At 43.1% G+C, this 25,919-nt stretch overlaps 1 protein-coding gene across 3 annotated transcripts in view; it reads left to right on the top strand.

The window, feature by feature from the left end:
- The first annotated feature begins 4,554 nt into the window (after positions 1-4,554).
- The window catches only part of CKAP2 (cytoskeleton associated protein 2), a 114,093-nt gene continuing 92,728 nt past the window's right edge, over positions 4,555-25,919 (top strand). Inside the window, exons 1-7 of one of the 3 annotated variants that reach the window (XM_085885095.1) lie at positions 4,555-4,849; positions 12,854-12,944; positions 19,768-19,804; positions 20,538-21,220; positions 21,459-21,666; positions 22,402-22,563; positions 22,866-23,161. In XM_085885095.1, coding sequence (XP_085741221.1) covers positions 4,798-4,849; positions 12,854-12,944; positions 19,768-19,804; positions 20,538-21,220; positions 21,459-21,666; positions 22,402-22,563; positions 22,866-23,161 — 1,529 coding nt within the window. In that variant the 5' untranslated portion in view covers positions 4,555-4,797. The remainder of the gene's footprint in view (positions 4,850-12,853; positions 12,945-19,767; positions 19,805-20,537; positions 21,221-21,458; positions 21,667-22,401; positions 22,564-22,865; positions 23,162-25,919) is intronic. The other 2 variants (XM_085885093.1, XM_085885094.1) reach the window with 2 other exon arrangements.

The raw sequence follows: 25,919 nt of genomic DNA, 5'->3' as shown, positions 1-25,919 counted from the left end.
CATTGCCAGTGCCCAGCCTTGTCGTGCACCCACTCGCAAACAGGCTTGAACGCCAATCGACGTCACGTCATCACCCCCAGCAACCACAACCAACGGACAGCTGTGAGAAGCTGAGGCGCTGTGAGAAACTGTAAAGCCGCAAGGCCGCCACCAACTGTCACAAACTCAACTGTCGCCAGCTCACCAACCCTCTGACTGGAACTGAAGAAACGATCGTCTGACTGGAACTGAACTAAACAGCCATCTGATTGGAACTGACGAAATGATTGTCTGACTGGAACTGAATGAAGCAGCCATCTGACTGGAACTGACGAAATAACCGTCTGACTGGAACTGACTGAAACATTCTCAAAGCTGTCAGAACCCCAATCATCTATCACCAACTGACTCTCAAAGCTGTCAACTGCAACCAGCTATTGCCAACTTCCTCTCAAAGCTGTCAGAACCCCAATCATCTATCGCCAACTGACTCTCAAAGCTGTCAACCGCAACCAGCTATCACCAACTGACTCTCAAAGCTGTCAGAACCTCAAACAGCTTTCACCAACTGACTTTCAAAGCTGTCAGAACCGCAACCAGCTGTCATCAACTGACTCTCAAAGCTGTCAACCGCAGCTAGCTATCGCCAACTGACTCTCAAACTGTCAGAACCTCAACCAGCTATCGCCAACTGACTCTCAAAGCTGTCAGAACCTCAACCAGCTATCGCCAACTGACTCTCAAAGCTGTCAGAACCACAACCAGCTATCGTCAACTGACTCTCAAAGCTGTCAACCACAACCAGCTATCACAAACTGACTCAAAGCCGTCAGAACCACAACCAGCTATCGCCAACTGACTTTCAAAGCTGCCAGAACCACAATCTGCTATCACAAACTGACTCTCAAAGCTGTCAGAACCTCAACCAGCTATCGTCAACTGACTCTCAAAGCTGTCAACCGCAGCCAGCTATCGTCAACTGACTTTCAAAGCTGTCAGAACCACAATCAGCTATCACAAACTGACTCTCAAAGCTGTCAGAACCTCAACCAGCTATCGCCAACTGACTCAAAGCTGTCAGAACCACAACCAGCTATCATCAACTGACTCTCAAAGCAGTCAACCGCAGCCAGCTATCGCCAACTGACTTTCAAAGCTGTCAGAACCACAATCAGCTTTCACAAACTGACTCTCAAAGCTGTCAGAACCACAACCAGCTGTCGCCAGCTGACTCTCAAAGCTGTCAGAACCGCAACCAGCTATCGTCAACTGACTGGAAAAAAATGGTCCTCTCGTCCTTTTTATAGGCGTCAGCCAAATCCACCCCGCCCATTTGCGCATCGTTGCACGTGACAACCCGCCAATCTCGCGACCATTCCTGGCTTACGATGCCATGTTTGTGGTGCTTGACGAATAGCAGAAAGCAGCCATTTGCCAGAATTACCGAGCGAAAACGTGAAGCGCTCATAAAACGTCAACAACAATTATCACCTCAATGTTCAGCCCGATATGAAAAAGAGCCAGTTAGCGTCAATAGAGCTGCTGAACGGGGTGTCAAACTTGGATGGAAAGGGGGTAGACGAGCCTCCGTTGGGCGAACGGCTATCTTACGTGCATGAATGTGTCTGTCGTAAAGAGAAAAAGGAGCTTTCCATAAGGGAGGGAATCTATTCTTTACCCTTCTCAACACATCAAAGTTAGAATCCCACCAGACATGGGGATGGGTCTATCCTGGACATGCATTGAGAGAAATAACTGTCTGAGGACCTCGATGTTTGTATGCATTCGTCAAATCGGATTCTGAAATTCATAACAATATTATACAGTCAATCTTATTACGTGCAAGACATAGGCACCTCGTACATCTGGGGAAAGTAGATAGAAAATGGGGACTGAAAGAGGAAGTTCTGGAGTGTTGGCGATCCCTTTTTCACCCGTACATGAGCAGGCTTGCCCACGTGGATCCCAATGAGGTGTCGATGTAGGTGAGTGAGAGATGCAGGTGGGAGGTGTGCTGTCACTATATTGTGTTGTGCGGATTATTGGTTCACGAGCGCCAACCAGTGACCACTATTGGCTGCTCTTAGAGCACCCTTATTCTCGACATTTCCATCTGTCTGTCTGTCCGTGAAACTTTGGTCAAGCCTAGGGGCTAAACCACTCAACTGATTCCAATGAAATTTTGTAGGTAGGACCAATATTTCTGGGAATCGTGTGCTTTCGAATATGGGACCCCGGGCCCAAGCAACGGCATAGCAACGGCCCTTTAAAGTGGTCAAAAAATCGAAAAAAAATAAATAAAAAAATCGAAAAATCGAAGCTTAGTGTTCTGTGCGCAATCTATCTCACTCCCTTCATGCCAATTTGCAGCCCTAACAAAAAATATTTGTAGGAGGAGATAGGTTTTGGGTGAGTACATGTCAAACATTTCAGAAATGGTTAATTGCGAATATCTCTAAGAGAAAGAGTCTGATTTTGATGAAACTTGGGTAAGATGTATACAATGTGGCTCGCATGTACACAAAAATGAATGGTTGCTATGCACACCTCCGTTGCTTAGTAACAGCTAAAATACTTTATCGTACATTGTACACTTATTGTGGACTGTACAAAAAATCAATACCTCCGAGGGACCTGTTTTTTTGTGCCCAAGGAGAATGTCTTACAGCATCATATAAAAAAATAAAATCTTTAGCGAATAGATAAATGGAATTACCAGGGCTGCCATTTGTTAGTCTCTTTGGAAACATGCCTGAAATTTCACAAGGCGGGTTTCTGGGCACAAACTAAGAGGGCTCTGATAATCATATTTATTGTGCTAAATTGATTGATAGCATGTACATGAATATCGGCTAGTCATGTCGGCCAGCTTTCCATCGAGAACGAGCAGCCATGTCGCCTACCGGCTTGTATTCGTTATGTCTGTGTGTCTGTCTGTCTGTCCAGAGCATAGCTCCGTGGACTTTGATCCGATCTTGATGAAACTTGGTTCGGTGTTTGATATCAATGTCTAGTTATGTTTTCCTGGATGAGGACGTGTTACCCATATTGTGGGCGGAGCCACGCCCAAAAAATAGCCATTTTTAGGGGGTAGTCGGATTAAAAATCTATCTTCTCCAAGGGAATTAACTGAATGGAATGGGTTCTTCGGTGCTTGAATAGCAAAATTAATTATCTAAAACTTGTTATTGTCCGATTTTTCATTTGCGTCCCAAGGTCAAGGTCACAAGGTCAAAACATAGAAAATTGCGAATTTTGACATTAAAATCAGATAACCGCACAAACTTTGAGAGCTAGGATGACAATATGTTTTATGCATAATCTTGAGGTCATTCCCCACCTAAAGTCTTGAAACCATTTTTCTCTATCTTGAACACCTTGCCCGTGGCGCCCCCTTCAAGTTTGTTTTTACGCTGATTTCATCAAAGTATGGATAATCCGAGGAGTGCGAAATGCCATATAGCCTATATGACGTTATATTGTTCCTGGAATGTTCCAGAGGAAGTTTTACACCAAAGATCATAATCCTTGACCTTTGACCTTTAAAGGCCACAAAGGTCAAATTTTCAAATTTGTGGGAATCGAACCGGGTTTTCGACCTTCTTTGACGAACTAACTTCAATAAGCTATAGCACGTATCCTGTTTCCTTATTTTAATGTCCACAAGATTGTTTTGTGACCTTTAAAGGTTATGCAAAGGTCAAATTTTGAAAGTTGTTGAATGAAACCGGGTTTTGGACATTTTTGCAGCTGTTGATTGAAGGCCACTATAATTAATTATAACTTGGTGAAAAACTGGTGAAAAAAAAAAAATTATAACTTGGTGAAAAAAAAATCACATTGTCTCATCCTTGACTTCTCAAACAATCTACATCGTCAAATACCGCTCGTGAACCATCATCGTTTTCAGACTTGTTAAAATTAGATTTTCTGCTGCAAAGGCAAATTTAAAAAAATCTGCCATAGTTGCATACGTAATAAGTATATGGTCACAAATGTTAAGGTTCCAATCAATCAAATGCACCACTACACTAAATATATGCCTGGTGTTGGCTTCATGGTTCCCGTGGTGGGACTTGGGATCCTTGGGTGATGAGTTCATATCAGGTGGGGTTGACTCAGCCCATCATCCTTGGGAGGTCGGCAAAATGAGTACCGGCTTGCTGGGATCATTGAGCATGTCAAGTTGCAACCCGTCCAGGATTGTGCCCACGAGACCAGGAGACTGCTTCGGCAGCACCGACCCTCTTCACAGAGTATGGTCACCATGGATGGATGGAATATATATATATATATATATATATATATATATATATATATATATATATATCCTGGTGCTGCTGAAGTGTTCAAAGCAAGGGTTATGTTGTGTGCTTTGCCTTCCGAGCTGTCAGTCATGGAAGGAATTTGTCGTTTTTTTTTCAAGGTGCCGGCGATAGCTTGCCTACTCTTAATGAAAAACAACGTGGGATCTTTAACGTCCACCTCCGACCAGTGCTGGCAGACGGGTCCTCCAGCACACAAAGAGATGTACCACCCGACATGCAAACCACCAGGGTGATCGTTTTTACAGCTGCGTGGAGACGCCTCAGCTTCCCTGCCATAGCAAGGTCCCCCATGTGCGGCACCGGACGACGTCAGCGAATGGATTTTGGTCACGCCCTCTGGTTCCTTGAGGAAGAGGAAGAAGAAGAGTGTGACGCTTAATTTGAATGAACCAATCAGCTCGGGGAGCGGCAACGGCAGCAAAGGAAGGCACTCGATCGTTTGTCATCTCTTTTGAATGAGAGCTTCCGAGACTGTTGAACGGGGTGTGCAATGGCGGACGCTCGGAGACCCGTAAAGTGGGTGAATAAATCAGCAGTTATTGGTGAGTTTGTGGTTTTTTTTTTCCCCTCACTTCGCACCTTGTCCTCCCTCTGACGTCTCTGGTTCTCGCAGTGCAGACGGGTCTGGACTATTTCTGAAGGAAGTGACTTGGAGCCTCAACGACGTTTTGTGAGAGTTCATTGCATTAAATTATGATTCTGCCTGAAGAACAAATTCTCCTGTGATTTGTTGTACAATTTCTCTGCCTCTTCTGAAAGAGCATGGCGGGACACGACGGTTACCTGGAATAGTTTGATAAAGTTGTAATGCCGGCGAGGCTTGGAGAAGGCCGTTTGGTCCTTCATGCTTGTGCCGCATCCACACAGTGCACCTTGTGAGCCTGGTGTTGACTCAGTGGTTAGGGTGGCGGCTTGGGATCCTGGGGTCCTGAAGTGGTTAGGGTGGTGGCTTGGGATCCTAGGGTCCTGAAGTGGTTAGGGTGGTGGCTTGGAATCCTGGGGTCCTGAAGTGGTTGGGGTGGCGGTTTGGGATCCTAGGGTCCTGAAGTGGTTAGGGTGGAATCTTAGGATCCTAGGGTCCTGAAGTGGTTAGGGTGGCGGCTCGGGATCCTAGGGTCCTGAAGTGGTTAGGGTGGCGGCTTGGGATCCTAGGGTCCTGAAGTGGTTAGGGTGGCAGCTTGGGATCCTAGGGTCCTGAAGTGGTTAGGGTGGCGGCTTGGGATCCTAGGGTCCTGAAGTGGTTAGGGTGGCGGATTGGGATCCTCGGGTCCTGAAGTGGTTAGGGTGGCGGCTTGGGATTCTAAGGTCCTGAAGTGGTTAGGGTGGTGGCTTGGGATCCTGGGGTCCTGAAGTGGTTAGGGTGGTGGCTCGGGATCCTAGAGTCCTGAAGTGGTTAGGGTGGCGACTCGGGATCCTAGGGTCCTGAAGTGGTTAGGGTGGCAGCTTGGGATCCTAGGGTCCTGAAGTGGTTAGGGTGGTGGCTTGGGATCGTGGGGTCCTGAAGTGGTTAGGGTGGCGACTCGGGATCCTAGGGTCCTGAAGTGGTTAGGGTGGCAGCTTGGGATCCTAGGGTCCTGAAGTGGTTAGGGTGGCGGCTTGGGATCCTAGGGTCCTGAAGTGGTTAGGGTGGTGGCTTGGGATCGTGGGGTCCTGAAGTGGTTAGGGTGGTGGTTCGGGATCCTAGGGTCCTGAAGTTGTTAGGGTGGGGGCTCGGGATCCTAGGGTCCTGAAGTGGCTAGGGTGGGGGCTCGGGATCCTAGGGTCCTGAAGTGGTTAGGGTGGTGGCTCCGGATCCTAGGGTTCTGAAGTGGTTGGGGTGGCGGCTTGGGATCCTGGGGTCCTGAAGTGGTTAGGGTGGTGGCTTGGGATCCTGGGGTCCTGAAGTGGTTCGGGTGGTGGGTTGGGATCCTCGGGTCCTGAGTTCAAGCCCCGTCGTCCGCTGAATTAATACACCAGGGGGTTGACTCAGCCTGTCATCCTTCCAAGGTCGGCGAAGTGAGTACCAGTTCCAGTGTGTGTACTGGTAGAGGAGCACTGCATCAGCGACACAGTCGCGCTTCAAGAAATGATAGCTACCCCGGCAGCGAAGCTGCCATACGACCACCACCACCGTGTACCTTCATCTGACAGCAAATCCCAGATGGGAATTTACATGTCGAGGTTACTTGTACACCGTGGCCTACTCTTTTTGAGAGATACTGCGTGGGATCTTTAACGTCCGCAACCGATGTGGAGAAGTCACAGTTATTAGTCGGTGGCGCAGTGGTGAGAGTATCCGCTCTGAATCTGGCAGGTCAGCAGGCAATGGCAACCCTTGCCGAGTTGCTCATACCAAAGAGTTTTTAAAATGGGGGGCAAATACCCCTGGGCGCTCACCTGGTAGAATAATGCAACTGAGGAGGAGATCAACGTGGCATGGAAGCAGCAAAATGTACCAATGAACCATTGTTGTAGCAAATACCTCTTTTGGGGGGCAACCCCCCCACCCCCGTGAAATCCCCTTCGACCCCAATATATAGTTATTTATTTATTTTTGAAAATAGTGTGAAAACAACTTTGTTACATCACAGGTGAGGTAGGTTGTGGTGAAGTTTCATTGAAATTGTGTGTGTAGTTTCTGAGAAGAAAGCAAATACCGATTTTGGAGGGCGACCCACCCCATACAACCCCATAGACCCCAATTTTTTTGATTTTTTTTACGATTATTTTTTAATAGTGTGAACAAACTTTGATACAACATGGGTGTTGAAGTTTATGGTCAAGTTTAATTGAAATTGTGTTAGTTTTGGAGAAGAAAGCAAATAAATATTTGGGGGGCAAATCCCTCGCCCCACCCGCAGACCCCGATAACCCCACAGACCTCTATTTTTTGATGCGGGGACTGGATTCAGCTGGGTCTGGATCTAGATTCAGTGATGTACGAAAGTTTGGTTACCACATTGAAAAAAAAGTCGGGGTCTCAGGGGGTTTCCGGGGGTTGACCCCTCAAAATATTTATTTACTTTCTTCGAAACCACAAACACGATTTCGATTAAACTTGACCACAAACTTCAACACCCATGTTGTATCAAAGTTTGTTCATACCATTAAAAAATCTGGGTCGCAGGGGGTTGCCCCCAAAATAGGTATTTCCTTTCTTCTCCGAAACTACACACACAATTCCAATGAAACTTGACCACAACCTTCATCATCCGTGACGTACTAAAGTTTGTTCACAACATTAAAAATATCCGGGTCTGTGGGGGTTTATGGGGGGTTTCCCCCAAAATAGGTATTTACTTTCTTCCCAGAAACTACACATATGATTTCGATGAAACTTCACCACAAGCTTCATCACCAGTGATGTACCAAAGTTTGTTCACGGCATTAAAAAAACATCCATAGGTATTACCTTTCTTCGCCGTTAAATATTTTGTGGGTTATCCACGCCTACCAATGGTTCCCTGATTTTCTTATCTCGACACTACCAAGTGAGCGCCCAGGGGTATTGCCCCTATTTTTAACTTGTCTAGAATTTAAATTCAAGACAAGCTCTTGTCATTGCGCTCCATCCGTCTGTCTGTCTCCTATTCCGACTTCTCCAGCCAAACCGCTGGGCTGATCTGGCTGAAATTTGGCAGCAACACTCCTCTCACGACTGGTAACAGGGATTGCAAAGCTTGTTCCGGTCGCATGACTTTAAAGGTCCTCTGACATGCAAAAGTACTTAAATTTAATTTATATACTCACATAACCCGCGCTCTGCGCGACATGTTGGGGTGGGTGTGTTTGAGAAAGGAACTGATGCAGAGTATCAGTAGTAATTTTACTTTAATGCAGTAAGTGGAATACGATTTCACTGTTTCAGAACCATTTTATTTACTTTTTTTGTACCATGCACCTCATATGGTCTTTGAGATAATGTAAGCCGAATATCACATTACTCGAGCGCAGAACAAAGTCGAAGATAGCGCGACACGAAACCACAAACTCGGAAATAATATATAAGATGTCCCAGAGGAGTTTTTCATCGTGATTTCAGATCTCACAATTTTTTCACAATACTCATTCTGTAAAATGTAAAATTAAAAAAACAAACGTCTTCGGGAACGCCCCTAAAAATTCTCCTGAAAGGGGCGTAACCCACATGACGTCACGTACAGTATGTCAAAGGCTGCACGTTAATTACTCGGGTTGGTGGTCTACGTGATTGTATTGGCTTGCTGTGTGTTTCCACATTTGATTGGTCGACTCAATCGCTTCGTTCGTTTCTGCTTTAAAAATATCGAACATTTGCTTTTGAATAATGGATGGCATGGACTTTCACTTGTTTGGTAGCGTCAGTGAGTGTGAGAGAAATGAAGGATTTTGGTCTGAATCACATGGAGAATTGTGGGATAACATAGTCGCGGGAGGTGAAACTCAGGTAGCTGGAAATGAAATACGGCCTTACCAGTTCGAGCACGAAGTAGAACAAGCAGAGAAAAATGGCGATGAAATTCCCGGAGTTCATGACGATAGGGAGGACATCGAAGGAAGACTCGGAAATAACAACTGGTTAGACTAAATCCTATTCGTAATTCAATAATGTAAATTCGACTTGCATACTGCTCGATATCAGAAATATTTTAGTGAGGTGACGTGAACAGCGCAGCGCAGCGGACATGTTGCTTCGCGGTGAATTGATCACAAACAAGGCTGGCGCATGTCATCGGCCGTGTCTCTCCACGCATAAAACGAAGCAATCTCGCTGTCCGGATACGATGAAAACTTGTGTGCAGAACACACCTTATGACACAATTGTCTGGAGTCGTCTGATAAATCTGACGTTCTGTTGCATTTTTATTTATTTTATTCCTACTGTCGTCATGTAGCACCAATAGAAAACAATGAAGAAAAGAGAGTAATAAAATAAAGCTACAGCACGTCAGATTTATCGGACAAGTCAGATGGACGACGGATTTATCGGACTAGTTGACTTTGGAGTTGCCAAGTAACTTGTATTAGCATGCACACAATGTATAAGTCAATGCGTAAGAGTCCCGAGGATATGAGACCGTGTAATAGGACAGATAAATTTGTCTTTTCCCCTTTTCGCGGCGGATATTATTATTATTATTATTATTATTATTATTATTATTATTATTATTTTTTTTTTTTTTTTAATTCAGGTTGCGGCGGACAAAAACATTTTTCCCCTTTTCTTTTATTACAGCATTTTGGCTAAATGTTAATGAATAGTATTCCAATGGAAACAGTACCTTCACTTTAGAATAAACCCATGTATATCAAGTGCAGCCATACCTGGCTTGCACGTATGTGGAATCGTACCTATCCCAGCAGGCTGGTTTCAACGAACAATTCAATAAGCTGCAAAATGTGGGTGCAGGTTTTTCACATTGTTTGATTTTAAAATTATCTCCTTGCGCCTTGAAATGATGCAATATTAATGGTTAGTATTTTACTTGTATGTCCCTGTAATTTTCTTTTTTAATGGAAAGGTTAAACAGTCAAATTTTATATTTTGTGTACATGGTATAGCCCTTTATTGTGCATACATGTATTGGATTTGTATACGACTACAACAAGGTAGTAAAGGGATAAATAATTGCCTCGTGATTGTTGTGCATACACGGCTCAGAAGCAGAATTTCTTGTCTCTGTGTGTGAGGAATGAGGGGTTGGGATGAATAGAGGGATTAATAGAGCCCGTGCTCAAAGTCACTGTCTTCGAAGTGGGCGCTGCAAATGACGCTCGTGTCGCTGGGGCCTTTCCAGTTTCCCCTTGTCAGTTTCACTTTAGATGTCCATATTCTCCGACGATTATCATCTTTTGGGAATACATGAAGGCTTACACCGTCTTTGCTTTTATTGCTGCATCCTGCTACGAAACATCTTGCAGGCATTTTCGAAAGTACGGCTAAAACTCTTAAAAACTTTCGCGAAACAATCACTGGAATTAAGACGATCACAGAGATTGCACTAACATGTGCAAAATGCATTTGTACGTACTTTATAAGGCGCGCGACATCTCGACTCTCGAGTCAATCCACTCTGTGCGAGTTACTGTATGTGACGTCACGCTGCGATTTGCTGAAGTCCATTTTTTTAGGGGCATGGCATAGCACATGAAAGGCTCCAGAAATGATCGAAATATTGCTCTAATTATCCCATTTTTTTATTAAAAAAAAAACAAAACATGGGTGATTTCTTCACTAGGAAGGTCAAGTTAATATATAAATAAACCAATGTCACCCACAGGGTGACCCGTATCTTGCCAAAAGGTGACCACGTGTGACTTCTTTAAGGTCACACTGAGGTGAACAGAGCTGCTATCCACCAGGAGCGACTCCTTGAGGAATATCTGCCTTCGAGAGATTCCGATGAGAATTACAGAGTAACCATGAAAAATATGTTTGCCTCATAACGTCACCAAATGACGTCATAATGTCTCAAGCTTGACAAATCTAGAAAGCACTCTTCGAGGTGTTCAATTTGAGGTACTACACGATATGGTTCCTAAAACTTGAAAATTTGACCTTGGGGTCAAATATGTTTGCCCTTCGGCGTTAACCATGAAGGTCAAGGCCAATCGCCACCAAAAATTAATCAGCTGAGCGCCAGACCATGAACTATATTCCCATGAAGTTTGAAGACGATCCGATCAAAATTACTCAAAAAATAAGGGTTTCGTCGACTCCCCTGATTTGCGACAGTGACCTTGACCTTTGACCTTGACCTTCAAAATTTTATGCGTTGAAAGGGACCTCTATAGGCCTCTGATGTGCGAAGTTACAAAAATTTCCAATGATAACTGTGCTCCGCAGAATTTTTTATACGTGATTACAGACAAAAAAAAAACACAAGCTGACTTAAATATCTTGCAAAAACTTCGTTTTGGCAAGATGATAACAAGTTTATTTTTCATGTCAGGGGACCTTTAAACAGGTCAAAATGGCTGACTCAGTAAATTTCTTTAAAAATATTCTTCTCCAGACTCACCAGTCAGCATGCTACCAAATTTGGGTTGCAATATTAGGCCAGGGTAGGGATGTTAAAATGCGGAAGTCATGCTGATCACTTGACTGGAAGTGTGTCAACATGGCGGTCCCACAAATTCCTTCTAAAATCTTCCACTCCAGACCCACCAGTCAGAATGCTACCAAATTTGAATTACATTAGGTCATGGTTGGGATGTTAAATTGCCTGTCGTGCCAATAAACATGACCAGAATTGAGTCAATATGGCTGACTTGGTCAACTTTTGGGAAAATCACATTTATTCCTTCAAAAAGCTTCTTCTTCAGATCCACCAGTCAGAATGTTACCAAATTTTCGTTACAACATTAGGACAGGGTTGTGATATTTAATTGTGGAGGTCATGCCGATAACATGATTGGAAGTGTGTCAAATTGGCGGACTTAGTAAATGTTGGGGAAAATCGTGTAAGTTCCTTCAAAAACCTTCCTCTCGAGACCAACCAGACAGAATGTTACCAAATTTGGGTTCCAACATCAGCCCAGGGCTCCGATAAGCTACATATCCAATGGTCCTATTTTTTTTAACCTCCGCCATCTTCGAAGATGGATGGAGGTTACTGTTTTCACCCCTTTCTGTTTGTTTGTTTGTTTGTTTGTAAACAGTATTACGGAAAAACTCCTCGACGGATTTCGACGAAACTTGGTGGGGGGGTTAGGTATGGTCCAAAGATCATGCCATTAAATTTTGGACTTTGTCCCCCCCCCAAAAAAAATTTGTTAGAGGAAAAAAAAAGATTTTTTTTGCATTTCTACATGTTTTCAATGATTTCCAACCCCCCCCAATTTTGTTTTACCTCCCCCCCCCCCAAAAAAAGAGAATTTTTTTTTTTTGCATTTCTACATATTTTAAGTGATTTCCAACCCCCCCCCCAAAAAAAATTGTTTGAGACAAAAAATGTTTTTTTTTTGCATTTTTACATATTTTAAGTGATTTCCAACCCCACCCCAAAAAAATTGTTACCCCCCCCTAAAAAAATTGTTAGAGAAAAAATTTTTGCAACTTTTTTTTTCAACAAAATTTCGATTTTTTATTTTATTTTTTTTTTGCATTTTTACATGTTTTAAGTGATTTCCAACCCCCCCTCCCCCCAAAAAAAATGTTGGAGAAAAGAACTATAACTCTCCACACTGTTTACATCATATTTAATGAATAAGATATAAGGTTCACTTGAGTGACGCAGCAGTATTGGCGGCGGAGGTTTTGCACTCTCCCGAGTGCTCCCCCTCTAGTTTTTAACTGCTTTAAGGCTTGTGGAGGAGCTGCGACACAAATCACACACAATGCAGACAGATACATGAGATACGTCCACACAGCCGCTGACATTGAAGTGGGAAGGGGAAGTGATGTCACTTCTCAGAGCACTCTGGGTACCAGTGGCATCATCCTTATGACCAGTTTTCTCTCCACACTCAGCTGGGCAATTGAGGAGGAATTTCCTCTTCCCCATGGATGCCAACCTGTTTTTTTCCTGAATTCGATATCTCAATATGCATGACATCATAGCCTCAATATGAATGCCACCCTTCAGATGAAAGAAAGAAGAAGCTGCAAGAATATATTGCAAGGAAAGGTCAAGTCGTCACATTGTCCTCAACGCTTCCACGTGCACAGTTATGCAGGTGAGACGTGTGATCAGACTCGTCCAAAAAGTTACACACATTAATGTAGTCGAACACTTAAAGTTAATTTTGAAACATTTTAATAGAAATACATTTTTTGTGATGAATATTATGTTAAATACATTTTGTATTTTTCAGTCGGTTACAGTGTAATTTAGTACATTTTTACATTCAGTGCCTTCAGAAAATATTCACACCCCTCAACATTTGTCACCTTTTGTTGTGTTACAACCTGAATTTAAAATGGATTAAATAAAATAAAAAATTGGCACCGATCTACACAAAATATGCCTGGTGTTGGCTTAATGGTTTGAGTGGTGGGCTTTGGATCCTCAGGTCCTGAGTTCAAATCCTGCTCAGCTGTTGAATTAATAGCAGGTGGGGTTAACTCGATCTGTCATCCTTCTGAGGTCGGCAAAATGAGTGCCAGCATGCTGGTATACTGTGTCGGAGTGGCGACCCGTCCAGGATTGTGCCCAATAGCCAAGGAGACTGCTTTAGCAGCACCAACACTCTGCATAGAGTATGGTCCCAATCTCCTCCTCCTCCTCCTCCTACACAAAATACCCCATAATAGCAAAGTGAAAACATGTTCTTTCAAATTTTTACAAATTAATTAAAAATGAAAAGCTGAAATGTTTTGCATCAGTAAGTAATCAACCCCCTGAGTCAATACTTTGTTGAAGCACCTTTGGCAGTGAATACAGCTTCGAGTCTTCTTGAGTACGTCTGAATCAGCTTTGCACATCTGGATTTGGGGATTATCTCCCATTCTTCCTTTCAGATTTGCTCAAGCTCTGTTAAGTTGGATGGGAAGTGTTGGTGAACAGCAATTTTCCAGTCTTTCCACAGATTATCAATGGGATTAAAGTCTGGGCTTTGGCTGGGCCACTCAAGGACTTTCATCACAGGCTTTTGCTGGGTGATCACAGGCTTTGGCAAGGACTTTCACATTCTTGTTCTGAAGCCATTCCAGTGTTGCTTTGGCTGTATACTTGGGGTCTTTGTCCTGTTGGAACATAAATCTTCACCGCAGTCTCAGGTCTTTTGCACTCTGAAGCAGGTTCTCCTCAAGGATTTGCCTGTACTTGGCTCCATTCATTGTTCCCTCTATCCTTACAAGTCTCCCAGTCTCTGCCACTGAAAAGCATCCCCAGAGCATGATGCTGCCACCACCATGATGGAAGGATGGTGTTGGGTGATGAGCTGTGCTCAGTTTCCACCAGCTATAGCACTTTGCATTCAGGCCAAAGAGTTCAATTTTCATCTCATTAGACCACAGAATCTTTTGTCTCATGCTCTCAGTCTTTCAGGTGCCTTTTTGCAAACTCCAGGTGTGCTGTCATGTGCCTTTTTTCTCAGGAGTGGCTTCTGTCTGGCCACTCTCCCACAAAGCCTAGATTTGTGAAGCACTGCAGACTGTTGTCCTTCCGGCAGTTTCTCCCATCTCAGCTAAGGAACTCTGTAGTTCTGTCAAAGTGTTCATTGGGCTCTTCGTAACCTCCCTGACCAAGGTCCTTCTTGCCCAGTTGCTCAGCTTGGTCGGACGGCCAGCTCTAGGAAGAGTCTGGGTAGTTCCATATTCTTTCCATTTCCTAATGATGGAGCTCACTGTGCTCTTGGGAACTTTCAAAACTCTAGGAATTGTTTTACATTCTTCCCCAGATCAATGCCTCTTCACAATTCTATCTTGGAGCTATACGGACAGTTCCTTGGACTTCATGGTGGAGTTTGTGCTCTGACATGTACTGGCAACTGTGGGACCTTGTGTAGAAAGGTGTGTTTCTTTCTAAATCGTGTCCAATCAATTGAATTGGCCACAGGTAGACTCCAATCAAGTTGTAGAGACATCTCAAGGATGATCAAAGGAAGTTGGATGAACCTGAACTCAATTTGGAGTGTCAGAGCAAAGGGGTGAATACTTATTGATGCAAGACATTTCAGCTTTTCATTTTTCATGAATTTGTGAAAGTTTTGATAAACATGTTTTCACTTTGTTAAGATGGGGTGACAAGATTTGTATAGACCAGTGACAAAAAAATTAGTTTAATCAATTTTAAATTCAGGCTGTACCACAACAAAATGTGACAAAAGTTGAGGAGTGTGAATACTTTCTGAAGGCACTGTAAATTTCAGACCCACACAGCAATGTAAACATTGTTATATATTTTGCGGGAGGGGAAAGTAGGTGGTGGGGAAGGGTGGGAAGTGAGGAGCCAATAGTTCAAGGCCTTACCACCATGTGTGCATTTGCGTAGTTATGAGGACTTTTACCACCTGTACAAAGGATGTGTTGGGGTAAAGTTGTCCGGTATGGTCCAGCTGGGTCGATGGGCAGCTGGCAAATGGAGAACGGGTAAGGTTGTCTCAATCCGTATTCCTCGAATCTGACTGGGCGGGAGCCATGTGAGACGGAGGCATACTGACTGGGCATCCTGCACATCACACCGAACAGCATGCGGATCATAGTGTGCGCTGCGGTATGTCTTCCCCTTTCGCACACCAAGTGAGGGGAGGAAGGGAGGGACAAAGGAAGAATCCCAAGCCCTCTGACATTCATCAGATGAGGGGAATCCTTCCAGCATGGCTGACTGAGTGATAGTGAGAAAGGAAGCGCACTGTTGGTCCATGCTGCTTGATAGCCACAGCCCTGATTGGGTTTAGATCGGAAGTGTCAATTAACCGTTTTTGTTGTACACGAGTGTGGCACACCATCGGTGTGTGTGCATGCGTGTGTGTGTCCTTCGAGGGGGTGTTCGTTTGTTTGCCTGTGTCGTGGAAAATAATTCAATTTCCACAAGTTGGATCAGCATACCAAAGGATAATCTTTAATTTCGTATATAAGGAGGAAGAACATTGAATGCTTGACTGAAACATTTGAATGGACTTCACTGAAACATAAGCCTGATGCAATTCTTCTTGTACACAACTTGACATTCCAAAAAATGGGAGAGGAGACATTTGGCAACTCAACTGCAGGGCTAGTTGATAAGCATTAGGCAAAATAACTCAAACTGCAATACGTGTCCTCTGGGTGAAAGAGAAAATGACATAATCATGGCAAAAGTTGTAGTGTTATCAACCAGGTCACCCTGTTTCATAGTAAGACATTCCTTCTTATCAATATTTAGGTCAAAAGACTCTTGGGTAAAGGGAAACATAACTGACAGCCAATTTGACTAGAGCATTAAAATTAAATTTATAAAGCACCAGCAACAATTATTATTGAGCGTTCATGAATATAATTATTTTTCTTCCACACCTGTATTAAGTACTGTGTTTAATATGTCTTTTCACATCCAGGATTTAGACCAGTCTGTTCTTATTAGTTTGCATGCAGCACACGGCTGCGAGTGGCATAATTTTGCTGGTAGCGTGGGCGTGGGCCATGGCTAACAGCTTGGCCATGGCCATGGCACTGATGCGATGCCTCCTGTAGGTTATGGCAGGAATTTGGCCACAGTTAAATTTAAAATATTTTTCTTGCTTAGTGAATGCCATACATTTAATTTATGTATTTTGTTGATTGAGTGCCATCCATGACCTACCTTTTTCTCTTCCCCCCCCCCACCCTCTTCCCCACCCTCTTTCTTCGAGAAAGACTGAGACATAGCTCTGGTGACATAGTCGGAGATGAAACACAAAGCAGATATTGTTTTGTGTCTTAAGTCTTGTTCATTCTTCCTTATTAATTTACAAGTTGTATCCCCTGTGATATGTAAATAATAACACGCTGTAACATTGTGGGGGCCATGTGATTTGGGCAAGGAGTCGTGCCAGGCACCATCTTTACTGCCACTGTTGTGTGAAGACGCACAGTGTGGGTTGTCATTGTGCAGGCTCTCATTTCCAAAAGGCAACCATACCACTGCCTTCTTGTATGCCATTTTCATTGCGAACCTGATCTTTGGACTTGTTTCTTCATAATGAGGTAAACTGTGTTCTCCATCACCGTTGTGGTTTCTCTGATTATGGGTTGCATTGGTCACAATTGGCACAGGGAGCAGGGCCAGGGAAATACAAAGGCAGCACTAGATGTCGCTGTCGTTGAAGATGGTGATCGGCCAACCCCCGAGGTGAAACAATTGCAAGATGAAGTACAGTGGCTCGGACAACAACTGGAGGATGTAACTCTGCAACCACCATCAGAAATAGGGTCGTCATTAACGTGAAGGACAGAGTTGTTTATATCCCGGGTGAATGGAAGGTGAAGAAACTGTGTGGCAACCCTTTGTCGATTCGAGACCCGGAGGCAACGGATTAGATCGAAGATGTTGGGTCATGATTGAGATGCCGTCCCATGACAAAACTTCAACAGGCAACCTTATCTTTTCAAATGTAGAAGGGAATGCAAGGGAGGAGATAAAGTACAGAGATGTGGACATTCGCAGCAAATCTGATGTCACCTTTGAGGTGCTGCAGACTGTGTTTGGGGATGGCAGCAGTTCTGTTTCCCTGAACTATTTGCAGAGATCTTTTTTTGAACGCCAGCAAGGCAATCAGGAGACTGAAGGAGTATTCGTATGCATTAATGAAATTAATCGACCGAATGTACGTGAAATGTCCTGATTGTGTTCAGAATTTAAATAAAATGCTGTCATCAATTTACAGAGAATGTCAGAGACCCCCTTTTGCAAAAATAGTTGAAGAAAAGTATGAGAGACCAGCCTAGGAAAGATTTCCTTGACCTCAGAGAAGAAGCAATTGGATGGGTTGAGGAGGATGTCTTCTGCTCAACCCAGAAATCTAGAGGTGGTGTTCATGAAGTGGTGCTAATGTCCAGGCTCTCAAAATACAGAGCGACACTCAACCGAGTGTGTTGCTAATGGTGCTGCAACTACAGCAGCAGCAGCAGCACATGGGTGAACTTCTGCAGGCAATGAAGTCTATCGACCAACGTAGGGGTCCAGACAGACAAAATCCATATGGAGGTGGTGGTGGTAACTCAGTAGTTTGTTACAACTGCCACAGGGGTGGGGACATGTTGCCCGGAAGTGTCCTTCAGCCCAGGGGAAATATTTGACAGACCTGTGCACTCTGAGGCGAAGGAAAGGGCAGATCCCAAATCCCAAGGAAGCTACCGTTGCCACGATGAACCAAGTAATGGGTGGCAAGTGGACAGGCTCGCCTGATGGAGATGATTTGTTGTCGTGCATGGGTGAAACTCATTCCGTATTTTTGTAATGACCTGTAGGGAGGTTTCCGTATGTTTGTCATCAGAAAGGCATGCGGCGATTGTTGGGAATTGAGGTGCTATTCCGATATGGTGATTCGTTTATTAACCCATTTCATCCCGATGGGTGTAATGTTAACGCAATAACGCATTATGACCACAGTTATGGGAATTAGTCCCATGGTAGTTTTTATTATGAGTTGTTTTTCAAGAAGTTATCTGAGTACAAAAGCTTGCAAGCGTTACTGTGATTAGATGTCTGTCAGGCAGGAGACCGTGTGTGCTCGGCGGTGTTGCGTATCCACCTTTGCTCGCCGGCAGATTTGTCTATCCTGGTTATGACGTTTGAATGGCATTTATATTCATTAACATTTTATTTTGTTATATTAATGGTGTAATATTAATTTCTGATTTGAATGATGATGTTTGGAATGAGAATACAGAGATGTTGAGTTTATAAGAAGATGGAGGAAATTGCAAAATGGAAAAGGAAAAGGCATGGTTTCTCCGATCGGAATGGAAGGCTGTGACGTTCATTTGTCCCTCGTGGGCGATTTTTAATAGCTGTGGAAGACTGCTCAAGTTATCACCAACATGGGACTTACTATTAATCCTTTGGGAGAATTATTATTCAATGGTCTCACAAAAGATCGAGGAGAACTTGTGTGCTATTGCGAGCTGTAGCAGCATCATTTTCATGTTACAATAGGTAAATATTCTCGAGCTCTGGTTGATTGAGGGTTTAAAGGAGCAACGTGCAACTGGAAGAGCGACGAGAGGGTTGTCACTAAAGATCTGCCTGCTCAGCGTTTTGGGCTCGAACGACAGCCATTTGTTGGTGTCTATCAGACACATTCCACTCCACGGTGATCTTCTGTGCCTGGTGGTGTGCTGAAAAGGACGACCCCTCATCGTGGAGTTTTGCTGGTAACGATTCTTCCCTTGATATTGGTGCCTTCATGTGTAAAGAGCTCTTCTTTGGCTTTGTGGCACATTGCACATCTCGCATTGCCTTACGCAGTTTGGTGAAGCTCGTTTGAAGAGTCCGAAGTCAATTTCTCCTTGGATCCTTGATCAACATTCCTGCCTTCGGCCCTGCAGGGTTCCATAGGGTTATTCGGCTAAGTACCTCGGCAACTTAGCATTCCCTTGTGGCATTTGAACTCCTTTCAGACGTATTCCCATCACTTGTACATTCACGACTCCGACCGCTGGCCAACGCTGATGCAGTTCCCCCTATTGCTCATTTTGCAAACCTCGGAAGGTTGACAGACTGAGTCAACCTGCCTGGTGTTAATTCAACATTTTTTTTTTTCCCTCCGGAATTTATATAAATCTCTTTGTGTGTCTTAATTGGTTAGTCACACATCTCAGTTTATTTTCATGCCGTGCAGTTCTTCTATCGGAACGGCTTAACGCCGTTTGACAAACTAAATTGGCCGAGCAACACAGTTCAAGATCCATCCGTGCATGACGTTGCATCGTTCCCATTGTGCTTGCATACAGCTCTGTGTGATTGTCATCTCACCCACATCGAGGGAATGCTGCATTATTTAGCCTTGTTCACCAAATGGAGTGGCGTGTTACATGCAAATGCAGGTATGTAGTGCCGTGTTAAAATGAAGGTTCATGTTTTTTCTGTGCTTGCAGTGTTGTGCAGACAAAAGTGAGCATCAAGTGCAGTCAGGTAAGTTAAAACAAAACTCGCAATACATCTTTGCTTATTGTCATTTCAACTGCACGAGCATATAACACCCTTCGCTGAAGTGACGGTTTAATCAAAATAGCAACATGCTTCATGTTGCTCCAAACTCCACATGTTGCACTTCACAAACATATTGCATGTCTGTCTGTGAATCTCAGTGAGCGTGTGACACGATGTGAAACATGCAAAAAAAAATCTTCTTTCATAACATGTAGTTGTTGCTGTCATCATGGTTGTTGTTTGTGTTCCCCTGTGTACTTTCATAAATTTTTCTATTGTTTTGAGAAATATTACTAAATATAATTTTGTGTGCTCCTTCCGCATCCGTCACTTTATTTTAAAGGCTTGCTGCTGTCATAGAATAATAAATATGGTGCCGTTGGAACCTCAGCATTAAGTTCCAAGTGCTGCTGAAAGGCATTCTTGTGATTAAACTGAAACAACATTTTATAACTGAAATTTTTGTTCCAACTAAATTGATTATTACCTTTCCAATGGTAGGCTCCCATTTCTATTATTCTACGACAGCAGGAACCCTTGAGAATAAAGCGTGATGGACACACACGGACGGATGCTGCTCTTTTAGTAATGGAGCCTGACTTGTGATTCGATTGGTGTGAAAATGATGCAAAAAGACGAAATGTACATCAAGAATATTGAAGCATCGATGCATTGTTAAATAGTTTAATTTGTTTGATTGTTATTTTGATCTCAGAATTATTCAGCAAATAAGGTGACACGTAAAGCTGCTGAAAATGTTGATTGCCTCTCGGTACTTGGTCCACCTTCCACGCATCGGCACCATCAAAGAAGAGAAAAGGAGGATATCGTACACGGTTCGGTGGTGAAGAAGCCTCAAAAACCAGGTACTGCCACTCCTCTGAAAGCAGTACAGAAGGTAATCCATAAATCTACTGGTCCAGAAGTTCTCCCATCTCGCAGGCCTTCAGTTGGCAATCCTAAAAATGCTCGGCCCCCACTTTCAACAAACCTTGCCAAGCAGAGTACTGCCACCATAAACAGAGTACCTGTGCAAGCTGGAGTTTCACGGCTTTTGAGCAAGGTCTATAAATCTGTGGACACTCCAAAATGTGCTGGGGCAGTTCGGAGTTCAGCACAGACAGGACTGTCAAGGCTTCCTGTGAAATTTCAACAGGAGTTTGTTCACAGCCAGAAACATGACAGACCTGTAAAGAAACAAACACAGATGATAAGGCCTTTTCAACACTCTGGGGATTCTTCCATGAGATTTGAATCTCTCCAAACTCCACAAATCAAACAATGCTTTTCCCTCAGAAGGTCACTGACTCACACCGAAAATATCCAGAAAAGCCGCAGGCACACCTGCACCCCAAAAAGTGGCCAAGCGAGGTTGACAGATGCCCAACAAGACCGCCTGTGAGTGACGTTATCTTCTTTGTCTTCAATTTATTTAACTCCTTCACCATTTTGTTACTGTCGCCCATGTGCTTGTGCGTGAGTGCCTTAGTTATAATTCGCAGGAGCTCTTATTGACCATTATCAATGAAATGGTGATGGTTGTGAAAGCATTTGTACTGAAAACGTTCATGTTGCTCATTTGAAACTAGGCAGTAGTTTGTGTTTGAGCTCAGCTGGTCTTTTGTGTACTTCACAGCAACAAACTTAATGATTGGCAAGCACGGAACAGGCGGCTCTACAAACGACCTCCAATTGAGAAGCGAAGCCACGATCTAGGTTGTTGTGATACTCGGGCCAAGGGCCTCGGAGAACCAGTGGGTTCCTTCCTGTCAGGAGAAGATGAGGAGGTGTTCTGCCAACGAATCGATCGTCTTCTTGCACGTTATGAGGAACTTATTGAGCAGGTTTGCATCTTTATATTTTCTTTGCCGAGTCTGTTGCATTCAAGAAAACCCATCAATACATTAAAAAAAAAAAAAACTTTTCAGTCCTCAAAATGAAAACCTGCTCTTGACGTAAAATTTCAACCGGCGTAATACCATTTATATACGTGTGAGCAAGCTTGTAATTTGAATTTACATTGGTGGGATCATTTGGTTTGGTGATATCTCGCACATTGAACTGTGTTTTTGAACTTGAAATATTGCAGGATCGAAGATTCCATATTTATTCATTAAGCCGAGGTTTTATTTTATTTATAACCTCCAGGGTGTTTCCTTCTGTATCCATCTTGTCCACCCCATGCATCCTTTTTTGCTCCCATTCTTTCCCACACCCATTGTTTGTCCAAATCTGCCTCTATCTTGACCTTCAACTCTGCTGTTGGTGTTTCCCCCCCCCCCCTGATATACTTGTTCCTTTTGTCCTGTTCATTGTGCTATTGTGCGTTCTGATCCGTTCATTGTGCTCGTACTAGCTCTTCCACGAGTCTCGACGATGTATCCAAAAAAATCCCCCCCACAAGTACAGATTTTTCCCTGCATTTAGGCCCTCACCCTTTCCCTTCCATGATCTATTTCATTGTAATGTGCAAACTATGTCTAATTTTATTTGTGTGTGCACATTAAATTATGTATTTTCTAATTTTTCATCGATTGCAAAGCTGGGGTGTCTGAATATACACCTTATGCTGTGTGCAGGATGAGGATGTAGATTTAGTGTTGGCATGCAGAGAGCTTCCCATGTTGGAGAAGTTTCCACGATTTGGTTTGCTGTTGGCACGACAAGCAGAAAAGCAAAGCAGAGCAGCTCTCGCACCTCCGCTCAATGGGCATGAGCAAGCAAGGCAGCGAGAGTCACAGGTCAGTCACCCCAATGCTTCTGGTCACCAGATCTTTTTGATCGAATTACTTTCTTGTTTGGAGGCAAGATTGGAATCTATTTTTAAACGAAGTAACTTGTTCCCAAATTAGAAGAAAAAAAATACATGGTAGTTGAGCTTTGGCCAAGTCCCTTCGAGGTTGTGGTCCATGATTTTAATTGAAGTGAGCAGTAAAAGCCATCTCTTGGTTCATTCTCTTGCCCTCTTTTCAGTTCTTCTGCTTGCTTGCATGCCTTTTTTTTTTCTCCCCCTCCATTCTGTCCTTTCCTCATATGCCCACAGCCAGCCTCAGAGTTGTCCCAAGACCACGCAGCCGATCTCTGTGCTTCCAATGCAGGGTCAATTGATGATGTCGGTCCTAATCACGGAAATGGTGGTCTGTGTGAACATATCCAAGCTGAAGCTACAAGCCCAAACTGTCAAAGAAAGATGTACTTTCAGGTACAAGATATTCGTGGATCTTCTCCAAAGAATCAACCTCAGCTACAGTCGGCAGCAGCGGCAAATTCGGACAGCCAGACCCCAGCACTGGGCTCAACAATGAAGCTTCTACTGAGTGACAAAAAACCACTACCAGGGTAAAAAGAGTACCTTCAATAAAACATCTAAGCTTATCTTGCAGGAAATCCCATTCCTTCAACGTGGGACAAAATAAAAATGTTTTGGATTTTGTTTTAAGTAGATATTTAATATTTTCGCAAGTTTAGACCAATTTTGCGTCATCCACTGATCGTGTTTTCAGCTCTCCAATTTCTTTGGAGCTTCTTTGCTATTTCTGCTTTTTTGAAGGTTCTATTGTCTGGCATTCACAACATGTACACAATATTTAGGTCATCTCTTCGAGCATGACCTAATAATATTGGTGTTGAGAGGAGACGTGACGATCCATCCGTCCGTTCACAATGAAGTTGAAGTGGGAGATCTGATCATGAGTGATCCTGATAGAGGTCGATGAGACGTACACGATGGTTTGACTTTCAAGGTCACCGAAGGTCAAGGTCAAGGTCACTGAGGCCTTTGAAGTTGCGAAAATGACGATTTTCAAATTCTATCTCCTCCGCCATTTCTCAAGCGATCTTGAATTTGATTGAAGAAAATGAATCTCTGGGACAATATCTAAATTTTGATCGGGCCGGATTTTCGATATTCGCTTTCGTTTTCGTGTCACGTGACTTCAAAGTTGGCAAAAAATGCGAAAATGACGATTTTTCAAAATCTATCTTCAACTACATTTCTCAAGCGATCTTGAATTTGATTGTGGCATATGAATCTATGGGGACAATATCTAAATTTGCTCAGGCCGGATTTTCGATATTCGCTTTCGTGTCACGTGACTTCAAAGTTGGCAAAAAATGCGAAAATGACGATTTTTCAAAATCTATCTTCAACTACATTTCTCAAGCGATCTTGAATTTGATTGTGGCATATGAATCTATGGGGACAATATCTAAATTTGCTCAGGCCGGATTTTCGATATTCGCTTTCGTGTCACGTGACTTCAAAGTTGGCAAAAAATGCGAAAATGACGATTTTTCAAAATCTATCTCCTCCTCCATTTCTCAAGTAATCTTGAATTTGATTTGGCATATGAATCTATGGGACAATATCTAAATTTGGTCGGGCCGGATTTTCGATTTTCGTTTTCGCGTCACGTGACTTCAAAGTTGGCAAAAAATGCGAAAATGACGATTTTCAAAATCCATCTCCAACTACATTTCTCAAGCAATCTTGAATTTGATTGCGGCATATGAATCTATGGGACAATATCTTAATTTTGTCAGGCCGGATTTTCGAATTTCGCTTTCGTTTTCGCGTCACGTGACTTCAAAGTTTGCAAAAACTGCCCAACCTTAAGCGAGGCTTTATATTTTCTCGCAGAGATGACCGTCACTCCCGCACGAGTGTATTTTATTAATTAGTTTTAGTCTGATGCAAGGTTTTATCTATATATTTGTGGCTTTGCCAAGAAAAAAGGTATACGTGTTGTTTTGTTGCAACTCTTCCATAAACCTTGGCCCCTTAAAATAAATTGACCTCTGCAAGCAAATTAGGACCTGTTGGGTACAGGAAATGAATCTCCACTTAGCTGGATGTGTAGGATCACCTTTTGGAATGTTAACAGTTGTAAAAGTTGATAAAATTGGAGAAAAGCTTCACTTTGTCATGCCATCCAGTGCCAAGAGAAAGTTTACACCCCCTTGCAAAATGTTCACCTTTTGTTGCTTTATAGCATGGAATTAAAGTGCATTAAATGAGACTTTTTCCACCTTTATTTACACATCCTAAATCAGCCTCCAAGTGAAAAACAAATTCTACTAATTTAAGAAAATTAATTAGAATACAAAAGTAGAATATCTTGGTTTAGTGTCCAACCCTCTCATAATAGAAACTGTAAATTAGCTCAGGCGGAACAAATCACCTTCAAAATCAAAAAAAAGAAAAATTAAAAAACTAGAACGGGCACTCAGGAGAGAGCATACCTTCGCCAACGCTACATTTTGCCCCCCCCCCCAGAAACCGCTGATTGTGAGGGTATTTAATCCCATACCACATCTGCCATCTCATGTGTTATGATGGCTTAAAAATATTAAATTTCCTGCTGTTTGACACTGATTCACGTACAATTTCTGTATAAACTCCCTGACCTTTTTGGGTGTCGGTGTCAAGTCAATCTGCTGACAACTGGTCACATAAATCAAATATTACACATCACAGGATAGGGAATTGAATTCTAAACATTTTGAATCTACTTACATGCAAACTGTATAAGAATTGACCGCGTTATGATAAAGGTCGTTGACCCCCCTGACCTTTGACCCAAACTGCGAACAAAGGTCATATAATATATCACAAGACTGGGCATTGAATTCACAACATGTTGGCATTGGTTGCATGCAAATTGGATAAAAATCGACCGCACTATGGCAAAATGACGATTTTGATCTTTTCATGACCTCGACCTTGACCTTTGTACTCTTAATTTTGTAATTGGTATTAGAGTGTGGGAAACAGAACAGTCAACATTTTGTGTTGGTTTCATGCAAATCGGATAAGAATTGACCGTGTTATGACTAAAACCGCACATTTTGCAATGTCGTGACACCCCCTGACCTTTGACTCCCAACTGCTCATAAGGGTTATTACGTCATTGTGTCATGTCACATATCACAAGATGGGGCATTGAATTCTGAACATTTTGGCATTAGTTGCATGCAAATTGACTGCGCTATGGTAAAAAGACGATTTTGACCTTTTCTTGACCTTGACCTTTGACCCGATCGCTCCCAAAATCTAATCAAATGGTCCTCGGATAATAACCAATCATCCCACCAAATT

This window comes from Eptatretus burgeri, chromosome 6, assembly GCF_056783735.1.
Source record: "Eptatretus burgeri isolate ZD-2024b chromosome 6, Ebu_testis_v1, whole genome shotgun sequence".
Classification (NCBI taxonomy): Eukaryota; Metazoa; Chordata; class Myxini; order Myxiniformes; family Myxinidae; genus Eptatretus; species Eptatretus burgeri.
Note: the sequence above shows the minus strand (reverse complement) of the source record. Positions and strands in the feature narration are given on the sequence as shown.